This window comes from Lindgomyces ingoldianus (genome assembly GCF_010093535.1).
Source record: "Lindgomyces ingoldianus strain ATCC 200398 unplaced genomic scaffold BDR25scaffold_43, whole genome shotgun sequence".
Classification (NCBI taxonomy): domain Eukaryota; kingdom Fungi; phylum Ascomycota; class Dothideomycetes; order Pleosporales; family Lindgomycetaceae; genus Lindgomyces; species Lindgomyces ingoldianus.
In genome coordinates, this window is record NW_022985204.1 from 53313 (window position 1) to 71444 (window position 18132).

The 18132-nt window shown below is 51.5% G+C and overlaps 8 protein-coding genes across 8 annotated transcripts; 4 read left to right on the forward strand and 4 right to left on the reverse strand.

The window, feature by feature from the left end:
- Window positions 1-1168: 1168 nt before the first annotated feature.
- On the forward strand, window positions 1169-1559 carry BDR25DRAFT_361216 (uncharacterized protein; the record flags this gene model as incomplete). Its single annotated transcript, XM_033696381.1, has 2 exons — window positions 1169-1306; window positions 1347-1559. 2 exons carry the CDS (start codon window positions 1169-1171, stop codon window positions 1557-1559), a joined length of 351 nt encoding a protein of 116 aa, XP_033541513.1.
- On the reverse strand, window positions 1432-4873 carry BDR25DRAFT_307023 (uncharacterized protein). Its single transcript, XM_033690764.1, has one exon. It carries the CDS (start codon window positions 4845-4847, stop codon window positions 1593-1595), a length of 3255 nt encoding a protein of 1084 aa, XP_033541514.1. The 5' UTR covers window positions 4848-4873; the 3' UTR covers window positions 1432-1592.
- A 1893-nt stretch (window positions 4874-6766) lies between these two features.
- BDR25DRAFT_94544 (ubiquitin-conjugating enzyme E2-16 kDa) lies at window positions 6767-7551 on the reverse strand. Its single transcript, XM_033699279.1, has 3 exons — window positions 7439-7551; window positions 7272-7385; window positions 6767-7210 (listed from the first exon to the last, which is right to left on the reverse strand). The coding sequence occupies exons 1-3, from the start codon at window positions 7469-7471 to the stop codon at window positions 6896-6898; spliced, it is 462 nt and encodes a 153-aa protein (XP_033541515.1). The 5' UTR covers window positions 7472-7551; the 3' UTR covers window positions 6767-6895.
- A 1518-nt stretch (window positions 7552-9069) lies between these two features.
- On the forward strand, window positions 9070-10071 carry BDR25DRAFT_329006 (uncharacterized protein; the record flags this gene model as incomplete). Its single annotated transcript, XM_033692428.1, has 3 exons — window positions 9070-9215; window positions 9273-9941; window positions 10044-10071. 3 exons carry the CDS (start codon window positions 9070-9072, stop codon window positions 10069-10071), a joined length of 843 nt encoding a protein of 280 aa, XP_033541516.1.
- Window positions 10072-10494: 423 nt separating this feature from the next.
- Window positions 10495-10990, reverse strand: BDR25DRAFT_94595 (uncharacterized protein). Its single transcript, XM_033699280.1, has one exon. The coding sequence runs from the start codon at window positions 10954-10956 to the stop codon at window positions 10594-10596; it is 363 nt and encodes a 120-aa protein (XP_033541517.1). The 5' UTR covers window positions 10957-10990; the 3' UTR covers window positions 10495-10593.
- Window positions 10991-12258: 1268 nt separating this feature from the next.
- BDR25DRAFT_94600 (uncharacterized protein) lies at window positions 12259-14519 on the reverse strand. The gene is made up of 6 exons (XM_033699281.1): window positions 14043-14519; window positions 13892-13990; window positions 13769-13836; window positions 13369-13718; window positions 13249-13318; window positions 12259-13197 (listed from the first exon to the last, which is right to left on the reverse strand). Exons 1-6 carry the CDS (start codon window positions 14378-14380, stop codon window positions 12377-12379), a joined length of 1746 nt encoding a protein of 581 aa, XP_033541518.1. The 5' UTR covers window positions 14381-14519; the 3' UTR covers window positions 12259-12376.
- BDR25DRAFT_94603 (uncharacterized protein) lies at window positions 14323-15179 on the forward strand. The gene has a single exon (XM_033699282.1). It carries the CDS (start codon window positions 14516-14518, stop codon window positions 15092-15094), a length of 579 nt encoding a protein of 192 aa, XP_033541519.1. The 5' UTR covers window positions 14323-14515; the 3' UTR covers window positions 15095-15179.
- An 824-nt stretch (window positions 15180-16003) lies between these two features.
- Window positions 16004-16964, forward strand: BDR25DRAFT_241584 (uncharacterized protein; the record flags this gene model as incomplete). Its single annotated transcript, XM_033685751.1, has 2 exons — window positions 16004-16231; window positions 16323-16964. The coding sequence occupies 2 exons, from the start codon at window positions 16004-16006 to the stop codon at window positions 16962-16964; spliced, it is 870 nt and encodes a 289-aa protein (XP_033541520.1).
- Window positions 16965-18132: the final 1168 nt, after the last annotated feature.

Here is an 18132-nt window from a genome sequence, read left to right on the forward strand (position 1 = left end):
TACATATAAGCTAGTGTTAAAGTAATAAAAAATTACTAAGCTTTAAGTAGCTAATAAGGCTACTATGTAATATAAATTATATAAAAAAAAGTAAATTAAAGTAGAAAAAACTTTAATAATTTAAAAAAGCCTACACTTAATAGCTCTAAAAGAGTTTAAAGCGCACAGTAATAAAAAAAAAGTAAAAAAGTAGGTATAAGCTAAAGTAAGTAAGCTATTCTAAAGGCGCTATAGATAGTGTAATTAAACTAAGCATAACACATAAACATGTAAGTAAGAAGTAAAAGTAGTATCTAAATAATATTCTAGGCTGTACTGTACTATATAGTGCTAGAGCAGGTTGTTATAGACTATAATAGAGTGTGTTAGGGTGTGGTCTTAGCAAAAGTAAGCGACTTAGGTGTGTAAGCAACTTGCCTGTGAAGTATGTTAATAATTTAAAAAAGCTTACACTTAATAGCTTTAAAAAAGTTTAAAGCGCATAGTAATAAAAAGAAAGTAAAGAAGTAGGTGTAAGCTAAAGTAAGTAAGCTATTCTAAAGGCGCTGTGGATAGTGTAATTAGACTAGGTATAACACGTAAACATATAAGTAAAAAGTAAAAGTAGTATCTAAATAATATTCTAGGCTATACTATACTATATAGTGCTAGAGCGGGTTGTTATAGGCTATAATAGAGTTTGTTGTAGTGTAGTCTTAGCAAAAGTAAGCAACTTAGGTGTGTAAGCAACTCGCCTGTAATGTACGTTACTTTAGAAGTGTTATATTTTATTTAAAAGCTTAAAGTATAAACTATATTTAATATTCTTTTAACATATTTAAGTAGTTTTATTAGAAATATATTAGTGTAAAAAGAGTAGTTTAGTGTAGTCTTAGCAAAAGAAAGCAACTTAGGTGTGTAAGCAACTCCCCTGTGGTGTATGTTACGTTACAAGACTAATTTCTTCTTTGCAAAACGCAACGTCTTGTAAAACTGCTCTCTTTCTCAACGCCCCCCTTCTCTTCTTTAGAGCGCTTCAGCTCCTTAAACTTTTAGAACAGAGCTTAGTGAATAGCTAGACTAGACAGTACCGTTAAGCCTTCTATCTGAATACAGACCTTACGCAGAAAACATGTTAGTTATGTTGTTGCTTCAAAGGGGCACAGGAAGCCTCCCACAAAAGTGCTGCATGTTCAAGATCCTACCTTGGCTTCTCCCACCACTCTTTCAGCTTGCAAGACTGATAAACCACACCTTCTTCCTAATTGCGAGTGGCAGGAAGATCGAGAATCTTATCCTAAACACAAACCTTACTTCAAAGTATACGGTCCCAACTTCAAGCAAACTTCACACAGCATAAAACACAGGACGAATTTATTCTAATCGACACATCAAACACTTTCAATAAGCAGAACAACAGTCATTATCCATCGTCATTCATAACTCGGTTGCCCGTAGGCCTTCTCGGCCGCCGACGCCAGGGTATCTTCATTTCTAATATACAAAAAAAACTTTTCGACGTGCCCCTAATCATCCCCAAAGTACCTCCCATCCACCATCTCAACGCCCGATCATGGTAAACAGGGTGGGGCTGAGGAAGCAAGGCTCACGACTCAGTCCTTCTTCCTTAGGAACCGACGACTTGCCTTCCTTCTCAAACCGCCCTTCTTCTCCTCCCCCCCTGCCAATTTGGCATGCCCGGACATCGGTTTCGCGTTCTCTGCGCGCCAGAATGCACGCTTCTCATCGATGACGCTTTGCGTCAACGAGCCGAAGCCCTTCTTGACGAAGGCCAAATCATGCAGGACGTTCGGATCCAAACATCTCCGCGGCAGGTTCTGCACAATTTGGAACAGCTCTGGGCTATCTGGGGACACTGCGCGGAGTTTGGGCTCCCCAAGCTTGAAGATGGCGAGGGCGTAACGAAATAGAGCGCGGGGCCCCTCATAGAGGAATGCGTCCCATACACGGAGAACAGTCTCAATAGGCAGAGCCCCGACGAACAGCGACATGAACCAGCTGGTGCAACTGATTGAGACGGACGGAAGGCGCTGGAATTTGCTGTCTGGGTGGGATGACGCCCCAAGCCCCCGATTTATGGCGTCGGTATCGTTGATGGAGGTCCAGACTTTCGGAAGGTAGTCTTTGACTAGCATCATTAGGACGTTGACTTCAATATTGGTGAGGGATCGAGCGTGAGCGCCCGGGAGGTGGTATTGGGTTATGATCGTGAGGAGAACGAATACGCGCTCGCAATCGCCGTCAAGGAACAAGAGCAGGAGCCCGGCAATGAAATTTAGGCTCTGGCAGTAGCCGATGGACGGGTTATTGAGTGCAAAGCACTGGAGGACCTCTCGCAAATCTTTGATCATCTTAGGTTCTTCGTCAGATTCGCCAGTCGGATTCTCAGGAGTCGGTTGGGGATCTGGCTTAAAGCGGTCGTTATCGGGGAAGGTTCGGTGGAGATCGCGCTCGATAAGTTCGCGGTCAATTTCGTTGAGTTCGTCTCGTCGCAGGCGCAGCATTGAGTATAGTCCCGGCATCTGGCTCAGCACATACGGTCCAGTCGAGTAAAACCACCACATATTACCCCTCCACTCCGGCGGATATCCCTTCCTCGCATAGCGCTTGACCTTGTCACAACGTTCCGGAAATCGGACAGGGAGGATACCGGCGTCGAGAAGAATGTCTTGCTTCTTCATGAGAGCCTGCCATTTCTGTCGCCGACGCCCGACATGGACTTGATATCTCTCATACCAGTCGTCGTATTCCTTGACACCGATGAGCTGGGTCTGCTTCTTGAAGCCGTAGTGGTCACGCGGGACACCCTCTATGGACATCACCACTAAGGGCGACGTAGGTGAAGGAGGTGAAATAGGTGAGGCTTCCGTCAGGGGAGAATTCGGCCTAATAGAAGCTTGGTTCGACGTAGCACTGGTCTGGAAATTACGCTGGTTGTCACCAGGGCGTTCAGGGCCAAACGTATGGGACTTTTGCGGTGGGCGCGGTAGGGTGGTGCCAAGATCAAACATCTTGCTTCGTCGGTCCATGAAGTCAGCGGAGTTACGACGGGGGACGTGGTCATCGGGAGCCACTGGGAACGGCTCAGATGACTTCGAGGCAGGTACCTGCACGGCTAGAGCAGGCCGCTTCCCTTGTGACCCCCTATTTTCATTTCCTGGATTGGATGCGTCCTTCGTCGCATACTTCTTGGAATACGTTTGGATCTCAGCCCAGTCCTGACGGGATAATCTGGATTTCGCAAGGGGAAGTTTCGGCAATCGCTGCATTTCCAGCAGCTCATTCCGAATCGTCTCTCGTTTCGACTCACTACGAACAGGCCATACCGGTACATGTGCGAGCTCAATTGGGCTGTTTGAAGGACTGGGCGTGAACTTGGCGGAACTCGGATGACGGCCCTCTTGCAACTCGGGACTCTTGCGGCCGGCTGTCTCACTGGTACGATGATATCCTTGGAGCTCAGGACTGTTCCTAGATCCCGTCTCGCTTTGTCGACGGTGGCCTTGGAACTCTGGGTTGTTTCCAGATCCGGTTTCACTCGGCCGCCGCAATGCTACTGGTTTATACACATCTACAGGGCTATGAAGTGAACGTGTATCGCTCGGCTGCTTGTGCGATGATGCGGGTAAGTCTGGACTGTGGTGTCCTGATGCTCTGCTGGGACGACGCCACGGATTGACAGTACTATTGGAACTCTGGGGAACTCCTCCATCACTGGGCCGTCTTCTCTCTTGACTGGTGATCTCAGTTGGACTCTGGGGCATTTTTCCTGCTCCGCTTAGGTGCTGCCATGAGTTCCGGGTCTCGGTTGGGCTGTGATTGGTCCGCTGTGGGCTCTGATATCCCGTAGGACTGTACGAAAGTGTAGTGGGACTGAGTTGAAGAGGAGGAAGAAATGGAGCCCCCTTACTCTGTCGCTCTGGACAATTGTACGATTCCTGGCCACTGTTAGGCCTGGAATGCTCATTCTGGATGGAACGCGAGTCTTGGACCGTATGTTTTCCTGTGTCTAGAGGAGAAACTGAACGCCGCCCCTGTGGAGAACCTTGCTGCGGCGGCGGATACCAATTGGTGTCGATGTACGATATTGGACGAGTCTCGCGTCGCTCATGCAAATGCTGGACTGGATGTGATTCGGCAGCATTCGAGACTCGCTGTTCATGTTGCGGGGACGCACTTGATGAGCGACGGGCCTCTGTAGCTGGGGAACTAGTTGAGGAAGTATCTTGCCGTCTATGTTGGGTTGGATCCTGAGTCTGCCGTCTATGCTCTTCCTCGTCATCGTCATCAAAGTACGACTCAATGACATCTGCAGCATCATACGAGTCAATGATGTCAAGGCCTGCATAGCCATCTTCCTCACCGCCTTCGTCTTCTAGGCCCTGACCATCATAATTTGCAATGCCCTGACTATCTGTTCGCTCAGCTGAAACCAAACTGACATGGGCGTCACTGGTCGAACTGCGCCCAGTTGCGAAACTGCTGCGTTCGGTGCCACTGGCCTCGACGAAACTGGAAGCATTGGTCCATCCAGATCGAACGCTGGATCGCGGCTCTTCGGCTCGAAGCTGACGGAGGGGAGGTTGTTGCTCGGCGTGAGACCAATTAGGTTCTCCTCTGTTGGGTCGGTATGCCCCCGACAAGTTGGTCCTGTCTGCTCCCCGAATAAGTCCGTAGTCCGGGATCGACGCTGCGCTTCTCAATGGAGGATGTGGTGAGAATCCAGGCTGGGACGACGATGTAAAGCCGCGTGGTCTGGCTTGTGTATTTCCCAAAATATCCTCGCTAGGGGCTGCCCATCCAGCTTCGTTCTGATTCACAGGGTTGCTTGCCAAAGGATTAAACATGGCCCTCGGATTCCCTGGGAGGCTCGTACTGCTGGGGTGACGCATCCCTCCGGACATCATAGAGAAGGTTGGGGAAGGGAGAGGCTGTTCTGCTCGCGGATATCCTTCGTTTAGTGGAGATGGCGCGGCGGCGTGGCGGAGAAGAGAAGGCGCTCGCTGTCGTGGTGGCAAATATGGAGAGGGAAGCGAAGGTGGAAGAGGCGGACTTGAAGACGGTGATGGGCTGTATGTCGGTCTCTCGTAGGCAGGGGGGAGCGGGGCACCAGTCTGCACATTCGCCGGGTGTTTGGACCGTAGTGATCCAAAGCCTTTTCTCGCCGGTGCTGCGTATGGGTGTAAGGGTTGCGGGGAGGCTGGTGGAGTAAACTCGCTGCCCGGAGGTCGATATGGGAGGTATTGTGGTCTCGGGTCGGCGGTAGGCTCATGGCCAGAAGTGTCAGCCTTCGGGTCCGTCATGGCGACCGAATTAGTCGATGGGGATGCGGGTGAGCTCTCGGTTGCGTGGACAGTCCATCAGGTTAGCGGATTGAAGGAGATAAGTAGGCTTTCGATCGTCCTGAATGCCCAAAGCAGCTTGAGCGAGAGGTGTGGAGAGTGGAGGACGGAGTGCTGCGCGGTTTCGACGAGGTCGCAGCGCTGTTGGGATGAGGAGTGGACAGAGGTGATGACTGCGGTTGAGGGCAGAGTGGTTCTTCTGATCGGCCCGGTAAAAAGCCAGCTCTGAGAGCGCTGGAGGTCGGGGCAGAGGTTGCAAGGTGGTCAAGCTCGTGGAGATCTCGCTAGGCCGGCAGGGAAGAGGCCTCGAGGGTAAACGAATGTTGAAACTCGCTGCGGAGCTAAAATAAAAGCGAGAAGCGTTGTATTCGAGAATAGAAGGGAGCAAAGGAGCGTGTGCGGAGGACGCGGCGAGGTGTCTCAGCAGGAGACAATGGTGAAGGAGTTCAGTGTCAAGCCAAGCTGGGAACGGTTACACGATGCTAGTCTGCCATTCACGACAAAGTGTTCGGCGCTACCGGCCCCAAGCGCAACGGCATCCCGTCCACATAAATTAGGTCGGAGCACGACTCTGCAGCCAATCTCGGACTCCCCAGAACCGGCAGGCTGGCCTTTGTTCTTCCAAATCCAAAAGCCAGACATACTCCGGAGCCCGCTCCTCTCTGCAATCGTGCATTGCCTCCCGCCGACCTGTCTCTCGCTCTCTGCGGCTGCTGCTGTAAACATTCATTTGGTGGCGACAAGCCTACGCGACGCGAACAAGGCTGACCCAGCAGACGGGTGATCTTCCTCGCCCTTGCGCTAGACCCTCTTCGCCCAAGGGATCGCTTTCCAGAAGCTCTGCAGCCGCTCACAAGCCACAGCACCCCCCATCATGACCATGACCATGGGCATCTTGACAGCTGCACTGTGACATTGACGCGGTGTTGGTTCACTGCATTGAAAAGGGAGTGTTTCAGGGGCTCTCTCTGCAGCCTTGCAGTTGCTTCTGACAGTGCCTCGAGTGAGAAAAACCACCGTGAGATGCTGACTCGTTAATATGAGCATTTCGATAACCGCACCTCCATGTTGTCCGCGCTCGAAGCCCTAGGCCTGGAGGAATGCTGACTTGAATAAATTTTCTGTGCCCTTGCTCCCCCAAAGTGAACAGTCCTCTCGTTCAGCCCCGTGACGAACAACCTAAGCAGGAAATAGAGCAGTGCGTCACAATCAGCCGCCTCACATTTCCCGGTCACCATCCTGGACTGCTCGATGTAATCGTCCGATCTGTGCCTCTTGATCCCTTCTGACGGCATTCCCAAGCGACCAATACTTCCGACTGCCGGGGTTGCACACAGCGCGCCGTATTCATTTTACCAGAGACCCCATGCATTGCCTACAAAATCAGCTATGGAAATGCAAGAAGATCCATTGGGCCAAAATCTCCAATTGCCTCCAGTCCACTCGTATCTGCCAATACAGCATTCCGGTCAGATGCTAGTGTCGCCGAACGCCCAAAAGATGCAGTAAGGGGGAATTCCAAATACCGCCTACCACGAGACCCCTCACAAGGTCTACTTCGCATATCGCTTGACCCAATCCTTCGCTGTCTTGTCGAACTCCTTGCGATTCTCTTTGTACTCGTTCGCGATAGACGGCTCGATGGCATCGTCGGCATTCGGCTCGATCAGGAGAGTCTGAATGAGGCGGAGGACAGACACGACCTTGTTGGGCGGCTTCCACTCGTCAGGGCGCAGCATTCCCAAGCACATCGATCCTTTGTCGTCGTTGCTGACGTTAGGATGGTATATCTTAGTCTTGAAGCTGACGACGGGGGGCTTGAAGGGGTACTCGGTTGGGAACGTCATCTTCAGCTTGAAATGTCCGCCCTACGGAGACTCAACAGTTAATCCCACTCAGTAAAAGGAGATGCAGTCATGGACAACGTACAGAGTATATTGACTGCTCGGGGCCGTCCAGGAGAATCTCCCATTCCGTCATATTCTGCTCGTCGAAGTTGATCTTCATGCCCGAAGGCGTGTCTTTCATACACTCCCCGTACTCCTGAGGGCTATTAGCTACCGTGCACTGGTGAAGGTATGAAGCATGCAACTTACCTTCATGATCCGCTTCTTTGCTCCAGCGCTCATGGTGGCTGTGGGTTGTCTCGTGCGGGCGTTGTGTGCAGTCGCGCAGGTTACCTGAATGTGTTGGAGGGGCTGCAGAAGGCGGGGAGGTTTATAGGGTCCAATGAGCCGAGGAACTCGAATTCTAGAGGTTTTGTTGATAAGATGAGCGTGATGAAAGTCACTAGGCCCTCGCAAGGTGAAGGCGAGGTCGTTGGGAGGTAAAACAGTGTGTGGGCCTTGGTGGGGAAGGATGATGATGAAGAAAGCAGGTGTGCCCGCCAAACCTTCTTTCCACCTCTGAGAAACTGTCGCCTGAACCGCCTGTTTTCCACAACATCTCACACTATACCATCCTTTTGCGGGCCTCTTCTCACTAAAGTCCAAGATGGTCTTTTGCATCCAAGTAGAACCCGTGCAACCTCAAAATATTCTGGCGGAGCCCTCATTTGCTTTGGAAGACCATGGTCGAGATCCAGACTAACTTGAATCCAATTATAGCCAACCACGCATACAAGTACATCAAACCAGCAAAGAAATAGGGTTTTTAATTTCACAAACATATAAATAGTCGCTCGCATGCCATCTCCGCTAGCTGAACAGACTCGAAGATACACCAAACAGGAGCATTTCCAACAACACTGCCAACATGTCTTGGGTCCACTAATCTTTCCTAGTCCTAACCCCTCCTTAGACGAGAATGGAATTCATTGCAAAGCAACCTCCCGCTCGGCGTCATAGACGGATAGCAACAACAAGAGGCTGGTATATTGCTGGAGGCGCTAAAGATCTTCAAGCTTGATCCCAGTATCTACTCCGCCAGCGCTACGACAGCGTAGAGAGATGTGATACCCTTATTCATTCCTTCAGGGCCCAGCGCTTTGGTGACGACTTTGGGGCTGACTGCTGTGAGCCACGATGGAGGCCGCCTGCATACCCGCCGCTACATCTCTTTCAGTTTGAATGCCATATTTCGTGCGACGCTGGGCAAGAACAACGATAAGGGTGGGTCGCTTCTGAGGCAGAACGAGCTGAGGTGTTCAGCCGCATTCTGTCATATCCCTGTTTTCAAGTTGTTTCTGATTTGTTTCTTCTACTCACAATGAGGCTGAAGGCGTCGTCAGGCATCGTGTTGCGTTGTCGGCTTGGCGGATTTCTTGGGCAATGAGATATCAACTTGCATGGGAAGGCATATTCCCCATCCGCTATCGAATCAAGGACAAGCAAACAACGCGGCCTGTCTGCCTGGGACCATTTTCTACCCAGTAACAGAGCGGAGGAGCCAATTGACGAATCGAATGCGCGATAAACACAGCCCGATGCACGGATCAAGGTGGCAGGCTGCAGGGGAGGTGACCTTGGCAGGGCCATGTATAAAAGGCCGCCCTCCCCCACAATCTGTTGGCACGCCTCTCGACAAGCCAGAGCCTGACAAACCGCTGTGCTGGATCTTCACTACCTCGTGTTGATTCACACAAAGTCCTTTCGGATCCAGCATTTTCTCTCTGAAAGTGCGAAATCTGAGGGCTTCCGGAGCTCCTATATGCAAGCTGCGTCAATCTAACCTGTCCGCTCTCTTTCAGTACTTCCGTCGCTCGCTACGATCCCTCTCTTCGTCCAAAATGTTCGGTAAACGCTCTTTTGCTAGTTCGAAAGAACGCTCGGGCAAGATCACAAAACAGCCGAAGAGATCGTTTCGCGAAGCCTCAAAACAGAGGCAGATGATCGAGAAGATAGACTCGCGGATGGACAGTCCGATGATGGAGAGGTGTGATCCCACCGCCTTTCAAGCTCGAGTCTCGTCCCCTGATGTAGTTGAATATAGTGTTTCCCCGAGTCTCACCTCGGCCATCGTGACCATAGTCGTTGGTTCCGACCAGCGACTGTTCGCCGCACACGAAGACGTCCTCTCCCATTCCCCGTTCTTCGCCTCGGCGTTGCGGGACCAGTTCTTCGAGTCGTCCAATCGTCGCATCGATCTGCCGACGGAGGAGCCCGAAATCTTCTCCTGTGTTCTCGAGTATTTGTACAAGGGAGACTACTACCCGCGCTTGGTCCATGACAAGCGCCGCCAAACCTGGATGCTCGAGGGTGCAGTGTCCTCGCCCGACCCCAATAAAGGCGGCCGCGTAGCCGCCGTCGAGCCCACAATTTTCCACTCCGGTGTTGGCGACGTCATTCTCCGCGACACAGCCGTGTACTGCGCGGCGGAGGTGTACGGCCTCGAAGAGCTTAAGCGGCTCTCCCTGCGCAAGCAGGGCCTGCAGAGCGGGATTGAGGTTGGCACCATTCTGCGTAGTGCGAGGTATGCCTACGAGAGCACACCGGACAGTGACTCACGACTACGCGCTCATTATCTAGCGCTAATTATCCGCAGTCGGAAGACGTTCAAGCGTAGTGGAACTATGCAGATGGAAATGGAGATTGGGGGAAAATTGTTCTTTGACTTGTTTGTGGCCATGTGCAATCATATCGATGATATCGTGGATGTGACGTGAGTTTCCCATTTCGTTCCCGGTTATGTCAGAGATGAGATCCTCTGTCTGTATGCGCGACGCACATTGAAAATTCGTTTATTGACTATCTGCACGAACAGAAATGCTCGCACCCCGAAATCAATCTAAAGATCACAATCCTCAACGCTCGTCAACGGCGCACGCAATAACGCACGGAGCCTGTTCGTTATCAGATACCCCCCAAATTGGTCAAGTTAAGCAAGTAACTCGCATCTCGTCTCTCCCCCAAACACCCCCCCCCCCGTGGAAAGGATTGACTCCCCTCCTTTTTGGCGCTTTCAAGGGGATTAACGGCTTGCGGTTGCATCTTTCGGAGTTTTGTTGTCAAATTTCCCACTCCCTCTTGTTGTGTATTGCTTACCCCAATCTCCCACCATCGCTCACTCACGATCTCACCTTCCTTAATTGACACCCCCGCCCGCGGAAACGACATGCTGCGATTTGCATCTTTACACGAATTCCCCTCTCCTACCTCCCTCCCCTCTATGTAGATGCTATCTAAGCCTTTCCCTGGCGCGCTAGCGCGTTAGATGTGGCGCAGACGGCCTCTTTTAGAGGGATGCGGGGGGCTGGGAGAGAGTACTTGGACACCTGAAATTGAATTTCCTTTGTCATTGCACTGCACAGGTATTAGGAGGGTGGTGAGGGTGTAGTAGTGTGTTGTTGCGAGCGGGTGGAAGCCCATTCAGGAGGGAAAGGAATGGAGGGAAGAATGCATAGTTCCGTGATTGTAAGAAGCTCGTTGCTGGAAGGACCCCGAGCGGTTGATGGACAGGACTGGACTGCGTCTGGCGGTGTTGGCCACTGGGGTTCGGAAGCGGGTAGATTGCTGATGACCGCTTGGATGGCTAGATTGACTGTGGATGGTTGGTGTGCGGTAGGCTGGGTAATGAAGTGATTTAAGCCGCCGCTATGCTGCTTGTGTCCCTTGGTTGTGAGTGAGTGGTGCTTGTGATGTCCTGTATTGTGAAGTTTAATATCTGTTTTGTACATGTCCGTTGTTTCCGATGTTGAATCGCGGTGGCTGATATCTGGTGGAAGACTGCTTCAGATACGATCTCTCTCCCCAGCATTGTGATGTGATATGATGTGACGATTTTGTTCGCCATCCACATGCAGTCTACGTCATGGTCCGGGCTTCCAATACCTTCTCCCGTTTCAGCCTTCCAAATGCTATGTCGTGCATATTCCCCCTTTCAGTTCAGGCTCCTAGAACGGGAAAATCTACGTCTATGTGACATGTATGGTTGAACTCGGGTAGCAGTCCCGCTATGTTTGCGATGTCTCTGGGATGCGATGCGGCCGTGTCATGTGGCCTCAACATCGGCTTCAGTATTTAACACCACAGCCGCTTTGGCTTTTCGCAAGCTAATATTTGATTATATTGTCTGCGCTGTACCACAGAGCTGGAGAGTTTAGTGTAATTATTGCGGTGGGGATAGTGTGGGGAAATATTATGGTGTAGCGAAGGAACAAACTTGTATCAGGAGAATGTAATCTTCCTCAGGAACTGTAGATTAGAGGCTTTGGGAATGGATCGCGTGGATTTGGCGACGAACTTTGTCGGAGTCAGGAACCGCCCGGCGCTGGAGCGTAATTGAATCATTGCTGGGGAAACGGGGGGACAGTCGCGGAAGGTATTCCGAATTCATTCTTTTGTAGTGAACACTATGTTTTCATTTCATGTCATACCCCATGTAAGATCAAAAAGAGCCACTCAGCTAGCTAGAGCAGCTGATCGACAAGTCGACTGAACCCGCATCGCTATGCCATCCCCTTGCTCCATTCGTGTTCTAACCACTAACTACATTCATCATCAACCACTAGCGTAAACAAGTCAGGAGACATGATAAAAGCAGAACAAGACCAAAGTCAATCGCCCAAGAAGTGCTAAAAGCGAGCGCGTACGTCGCCTAGATATCGCAGAGCATAGATAGATGTTTCGCACCAATTAACAATAATGGATGTGGCAGGCATATCATGAGCGCAAAAGCGCGAACAGCAATATCAAAGAAACTAAACCGCGCAAGAGAGAAAGAAAAGGGAAAAGGAAAAAGGAAAAAGGAAAAAGCAAGTCCACTTGCATACATGGAAGTTTACAAATGGACAAGGTAGGGCAGGACAGGGATTTATGCCGCCAACATACCTCTTCGCGCGAATGTGGGTGCCCATGCTAGTAAGCTTTTGTGATGCAGAGTGGCCATAATAGTTTTTGGGGGATATTGCAAGAAAGAAGACCAAAAAAAAGGAGAAATAGAAAGAAGCCCCACTAGAAAGGGGCAGTAGGAAAGTATGATGTAGATTCTCATGACCAGAAGCAGCATACACGACATGCTGCTTCTCGTATCAGCAACGCGTACAAGTACATAATTAGAAATATGTGTTGCCTAGAATCGGAAATTCGTCACATGCTTCATTGCATTCGCTTTCTCTTCCTTGCATCATCCGGGTCGTCCTCGTCCGCGCGCTCTGCCGTCTCAGCGGGATTAAGCAGAGAATGTACATTAGATGCCATACTTGAGCGTCGCGTCGGAGGGCCTGGGGTGTCAATGCCTTTGAACGGGAAACGAGCCCCCGGTAGCGACCAACTACTATCTGCGCTTAACGTGGATGGGGTGGTATCGCTTGTCAAAGGCGGAGTGCCTTGACGAGATGACTGTTGACGAGGACCGCGGGGAAGTTGGTATTGCTCTAAAGCATCACGGAGCTGCTGGTCGCCGCCTCCGATAGGAGTCCGATGTGGTGACGAGGGCCACTGGGAAGAATTGTGTCCGGATGTATAGGGCGAGTGCGTCGGCGGTTGTGGTTGCCAGCCATGGGTGCGAATATCTGCCGATGTATGCCGCCTATACAGATTATAGGGAGGGGAGGTACCACTTGCGCCTGGATGCTGAATAGAGGGTGGAGGAGGTGGGGGTGGCTGGTGACTCGCCGGGGTTCTGGCAGAAGAAGGAGAGTAATTACCCGTGCCTATTGAGCCATATCGACGCGGAGAAATCGCCATATGGGCCGGGACCGGAGGCCTAAATGGCGCTTGGCGCGAGTTGTTGGCCAACGAGCCTCTTCGCTGCTCCGTGATATTGTCCTGGGGTACTTGCCGCGGGGAAAGAGGGGGCTGGTTCCCATTGTCGAGCTGCAGGAAGTAGGATTGACGAGCAGAGAGGGGCTCCTGCGGTTCCTCAATGGCGCGCAGCATCTCGGTTTGCCGAGCAATATCTCGCTGCATCAAACACACTGCCATTGCTGTAAGTGTGTCGTCTGAATAAGGTGTAGCAAAGTTCTTACCATCCTTGTGGATTTGATTTTCCGGGTCCGGGACCAAGGCTATAATGTAATTCGTGAGCTCGTGATTCCACTACCCCCTACATTAGCTGCTGGAGATCTGGTCTCGACACATGTACAAACCTGGTGACATCTCATCAATCCCTCCATTAGGACTTGATTTTTTTGATTGAGATAGGCGCAGCTGTCCTCTGACCGCTGCATTCGCGTGTGCATGTCATAAAGGCTATGTTCAAGGACATTGAGGCGTGATTCGACCGGATCGGGCATCGGTTCGACAGGTGCTCCGACAGGCGGACCGGCAGGGACTTTTGGGCCAGTGGAAAAGGAGTCTCTGTGGATGAGCGCATGTCTCGAAGCGCGCCGCTTGATTTCTCTCAGGCCCACCAGATCCCCTCTCTTAAAGCTGCCATTGCCGTGCTTGAACTCCCAGAGCGGCGAGTCAGGCGACCCGGTGTGGAAGACGTCGCTAACTGTAACATGCCTCAACACTATTTCGATGCAGAAGATTATGCTGCCATACCTTTATGAAAGCCATACATGTTCAGCTGTCGGACGAATGAGGAAATGTTGGTGTGCTTAAAATACGATCTACAGGGCGGGTTAGATAGATTAACTGGAGGCCAAAGCTCCCAGATCTACGTACGACAATACTTTGGAAAACTCGCTAGATGGCGACATGACAAAACTCTCGTTAGTGCTCGACCATGATATAAGATGCTGGATTGTTTGGTCTTCGAGCATGCTGTGGTCACATTAGCCGACGCTGTCGGTTGCACGGGACTCGATCGACCCACTTGTAGAGCTTGTGAATAAATGCTGTTTGGACAACTTTTGGCTGCTGTGCTGCTGCGGCCGCCCCGATTGCTGGCGCGGAAGCCCCATTTGTCACACCATCAGAGTCGCCGTTTGTTGGTTGGCTTGCTCCGTTCCTGTCCCCCACAGGACTGCTTAACACTGGGGGACCCATGGTAGGGAGGGTAGCCGGCGTGATGTCCACCTGCATTGGGTCTCGGGGCGGTGTCAATGTCGAAGACCCGGTGGACGAGGGTAGGATGGGGATGGATTTATGTATCCCCTGAGTATGCGAATCGGCGGAAAATGGACTTCGACGTACTTCTGCGGCGGAAGCCATAGCTCTCGCCACGAGAGCGCAACGTTGCTCGTGTCGTGGGGGTGGGTTTGAGGTTCGACACGAGTAACCGGTGGATAGCCGTCCTCGAAGAATATGTTCGCGCAGCCAGATAATGAATAGTATGCCCGTCCCAGAATGCTGCCAATGTGGAAGATTGCGATGAATCGCAGTCCAGAACTCCGAGTATCTAATTTATCACAGCAAAATCAACCGCCGTTATACCATTATAGAAAGCGTGGAGTCGGGCGGCGAGCGGTCTTGAGGGCCTGTTGGCTGGCTCATTCGATGTCAGGGGCGGGGGGCGATGATGGACTTCGCAAGTCTCGATCAGCGGCGGGCAACGGGAGGGAGGCCGATGGCACTTCTAAAGGGGGTCGGGCGCAGGCGGTCAGGACAGGTCCTGGGTGTTCTTTGTCGGGTTGGAGAGGTGCGGTGAGCGGACGAGAGCTGTCGGCCAGGAGGAGGAGCTGTCCTGCAGCAGAGAAGAGCCGCACACTTGTCGGGGCGCAGACAGAGGCCCGGTTCCGCTGCAGATATGCGCGATGGAAGAAGCTGAAGGGGCCACACAGCAGAAGCTTGGCGGAAGGAGGAGTTGGGGTTTTGGATGGCTGCGGACCGCGGCGATGGGAGTGTCGCAAAAGCAGGAGGCCTATGCACGGCCGCGCTGGAAGCTGCAATCTGCAATTCCAACAGAGTTCCCCTCGAATTGCGTAATGCAGGGCTACGGGGAGATCATGGCGAGGAGAGCGGAAAGTAACAGAGCGTCGTGAGGCCTCTGCGTACAAGACACGGGGGTAGGTGAGAGGGCCACTGGGGGGTTCAAATGGTCAAATGGAGATTGGGGAACGGGGTCTGGGCTTCTGCAGCGCCCGGCAAACATCCGCCTGCTGGCCTTGAAAGAAGCCGTCTGGGAGCGGTCTTGCTGCCGTTGCAGGCCCCCTGCTCCACCCACACTGGCGAGGGCAAAGCCCACGGCGCACCCGCATGCCACAGTACGGGGGACTAAGGCCCGTGGCTTGGGGCATCTCTGCCGAACAAGAGCCCCTGCACGCCGTCCGCTGAGCGACCACATGCAGATGCAGCAACTGAAACGACAGCCGGGCTCTGTCCAGGACTGCTATAACCGTCCTATAACCTTACGCGTCTCTCCTGGGTGTGTTCTATACATGCGCTGCGAGTGATACTATGCAGCTACTATTGGGAATGCTGGCCACACTGGGCCCGGGAGGAGCAGCAGCAGTAGCAGCAGCAGCAGCAGCAGAGAGACAAGACATAAACCATGGCGGCTTTGGCACTGTGCCTGTGCCAGAATGCTTCTCCGTGATCGTGAAGGCAGGACTGGACGCTTGCATGCATCCTCCTCAAACACTGTGCGCCACGAGAGGCCCACGACCGAGCTGCACGACAGACAAACTTTCTGCAGCTGGAGGCGATCTCCTTGCCGCTCGGCTGGTCTCTGTCACGCCGCGCACGGACTCAGAGTTCCTGGTATTCCCACTCCCCGCCCTTGCCCTCGCCTCTCCTCAACACTCAGCTCTGTCAACCTATGAAAGGGTTGATTGATTGCTTCACTAACCCTAAGCACTCACCAGCATAGCGCTCAGTCTCCAGCCTCCATCTATGATGGAGGTTGACACTGTAATCCAGGCTTTCAGGAAGCTTGGAAACAGCGACAGGAGAGCCGCTCTCGAAGCTCTTGCAAATGAATTCGACCCGTATGAGTGGCGTTTCATCCAAGAGAAGCTGAACAATAAGTCTTTCTCCCGCGATATTGTAGGAGCACTCCCAGTAGAGCTAGTTTCCCATATCTTCTCACACTTGGACATCGCCGCTGCCTACTATTACCAGATCGTGAGGAATCTCCAATGCCTTGTTGACTGCTTGCAACCTCGGAAACCCCTAGTGCTCATATGAAACTATTTTGCTGACCTTCGCATTATAGGTTTGCAAGCAATGGAGGGAGACGCTTCGATGCACGGCTATCGTCAAGCCGACCCTGCGAGCATGGTTTACCGACAACGACCGCCCTCTTGCTCTCGGGCCTTACTTACGAGACAACAACAATGATGATGATGGTGATGATGATGACTACGCCCTTTGTCAATTGAAGGCAGAGTATATGCATCGCTTTTGTACCGGCAAGCCACACAAGTTCTTCACCCTTAGGACCATGTTCAGCAACCCAGCTCGCGGCACACTGCTCTGCGGAGACTACATGTCTTGGGTTCCTGGTAAATTCCCTCGGACTATCAACGTCCTAAATCTGCGAACGGGAGTACTTCTTCAGGAGTCTGGCGATGCGCGCGAGAAAATTCATAAAGTCGCTCTATCAGAATCCATTGTTGCTTTCACATCCCACAACAACGTCTGCTACGTCCGGGACTTAGTGACGCGCACTCAAAGAATCTGGAAACTTACACCGACCATGCTCCAACACATTGCGTGTCGGGATCGAATGATTGCTTGCGGAGGAGTGAGCGAAGGCATCGCAAAGATATACCTGATCGACTTCGACAAACCCAAGGGACGAACCATCGACATTCCGATTACAGAGGCTCCATTCGCTCATCGTAGGACTGAGTAAGTGTATCTTAATTATGTCTTTTGTTGAAAACTTTAGGGAGAGAGCATATTAACTCATGTGTATTAGTTCTCCGAGCGAATATCCTATGGCCTTGCTTCCGGACCCTACGTCACAGACTGTTGTAGTCTTTTCAAGCGACTCTTTCCGGCCACATACTCCACATGTAAGGACCGAAGCCACTATCTACTACAGTAAATTCGCCATCGACGGCAAGCGACTCCTCGATGACTCAGTCACCTTCCCGAATCTCGGATCTATCTGGCTTCTGGGACTCTATCCAGTCGACAAGGAAGGTCGATTTGCTCTAGCGGCCAATTGCCAAACAACATCTGATCTAACTAGCGAGTATCCCTACAGTTTCAAATTCGATAGCAAGGTAGCAGCCTTTACGAACCCCCACTTTCCTAATTCTGAACTTAATCCATGGACTGAGCAAGGAGTCGCATGGTGGAAGGATACATTCTTCCAAGTCCTATCTTGCAACAGCGACACAGTTACAATTTGCCAGGGCACTGGTATTCCGCTTCAAGGAGGTGGACGTCTTGCGACAGAGACCAAGTGCAGCGACGAATCCGTCCGAATCTTCGTCAACGGCTCCTTCGTTGTTGTTTTCCACCTTAATTCATGTTTGATTGATATCTTCTGTTTTGAGGCGTCTATGCCGTTTCCAGAGGGCAGCTCCACCTATAGGGTCATCAGTTCATTTTAAGGTAAAAATGTGTGTGGATTTGGAATCCATTTGGTTCAGTCTCTCAAATAGAAGAAAAGAATAGCTTGTAGACATCCTTGCTAGACTTTTGAAATAGTGTAGTATGTGAATTATGGCTGCGTGGATAAATCGTGAAGTCTTGAAGGTAGTAGTGAAAGTTTAAAAATTGTAGTTACCGTTCGTAGAGAAAGAAATCGGCACCCTTCTTTTTTTCTTGCAGGGATTGATAGGTTCTGGACTCAGTTCTGTATGGATGTATCGACCTTCTTGCCGGTGTTTAGGAAATAATTAGAACCTAACTTGAGTTTGTCCCCATGAATGCTGAAGTCAACTTGGCAGCAGTAAATGCTAAGAAATAATAATTGACGGGTCGCGCTCTGGAACCCTGTTCGTCAAGCGCGGGGGGCGTCCCTCGAAGTTACATAGTCCCACGCCTTCGGAGCCCTCCGACTTCGTTGA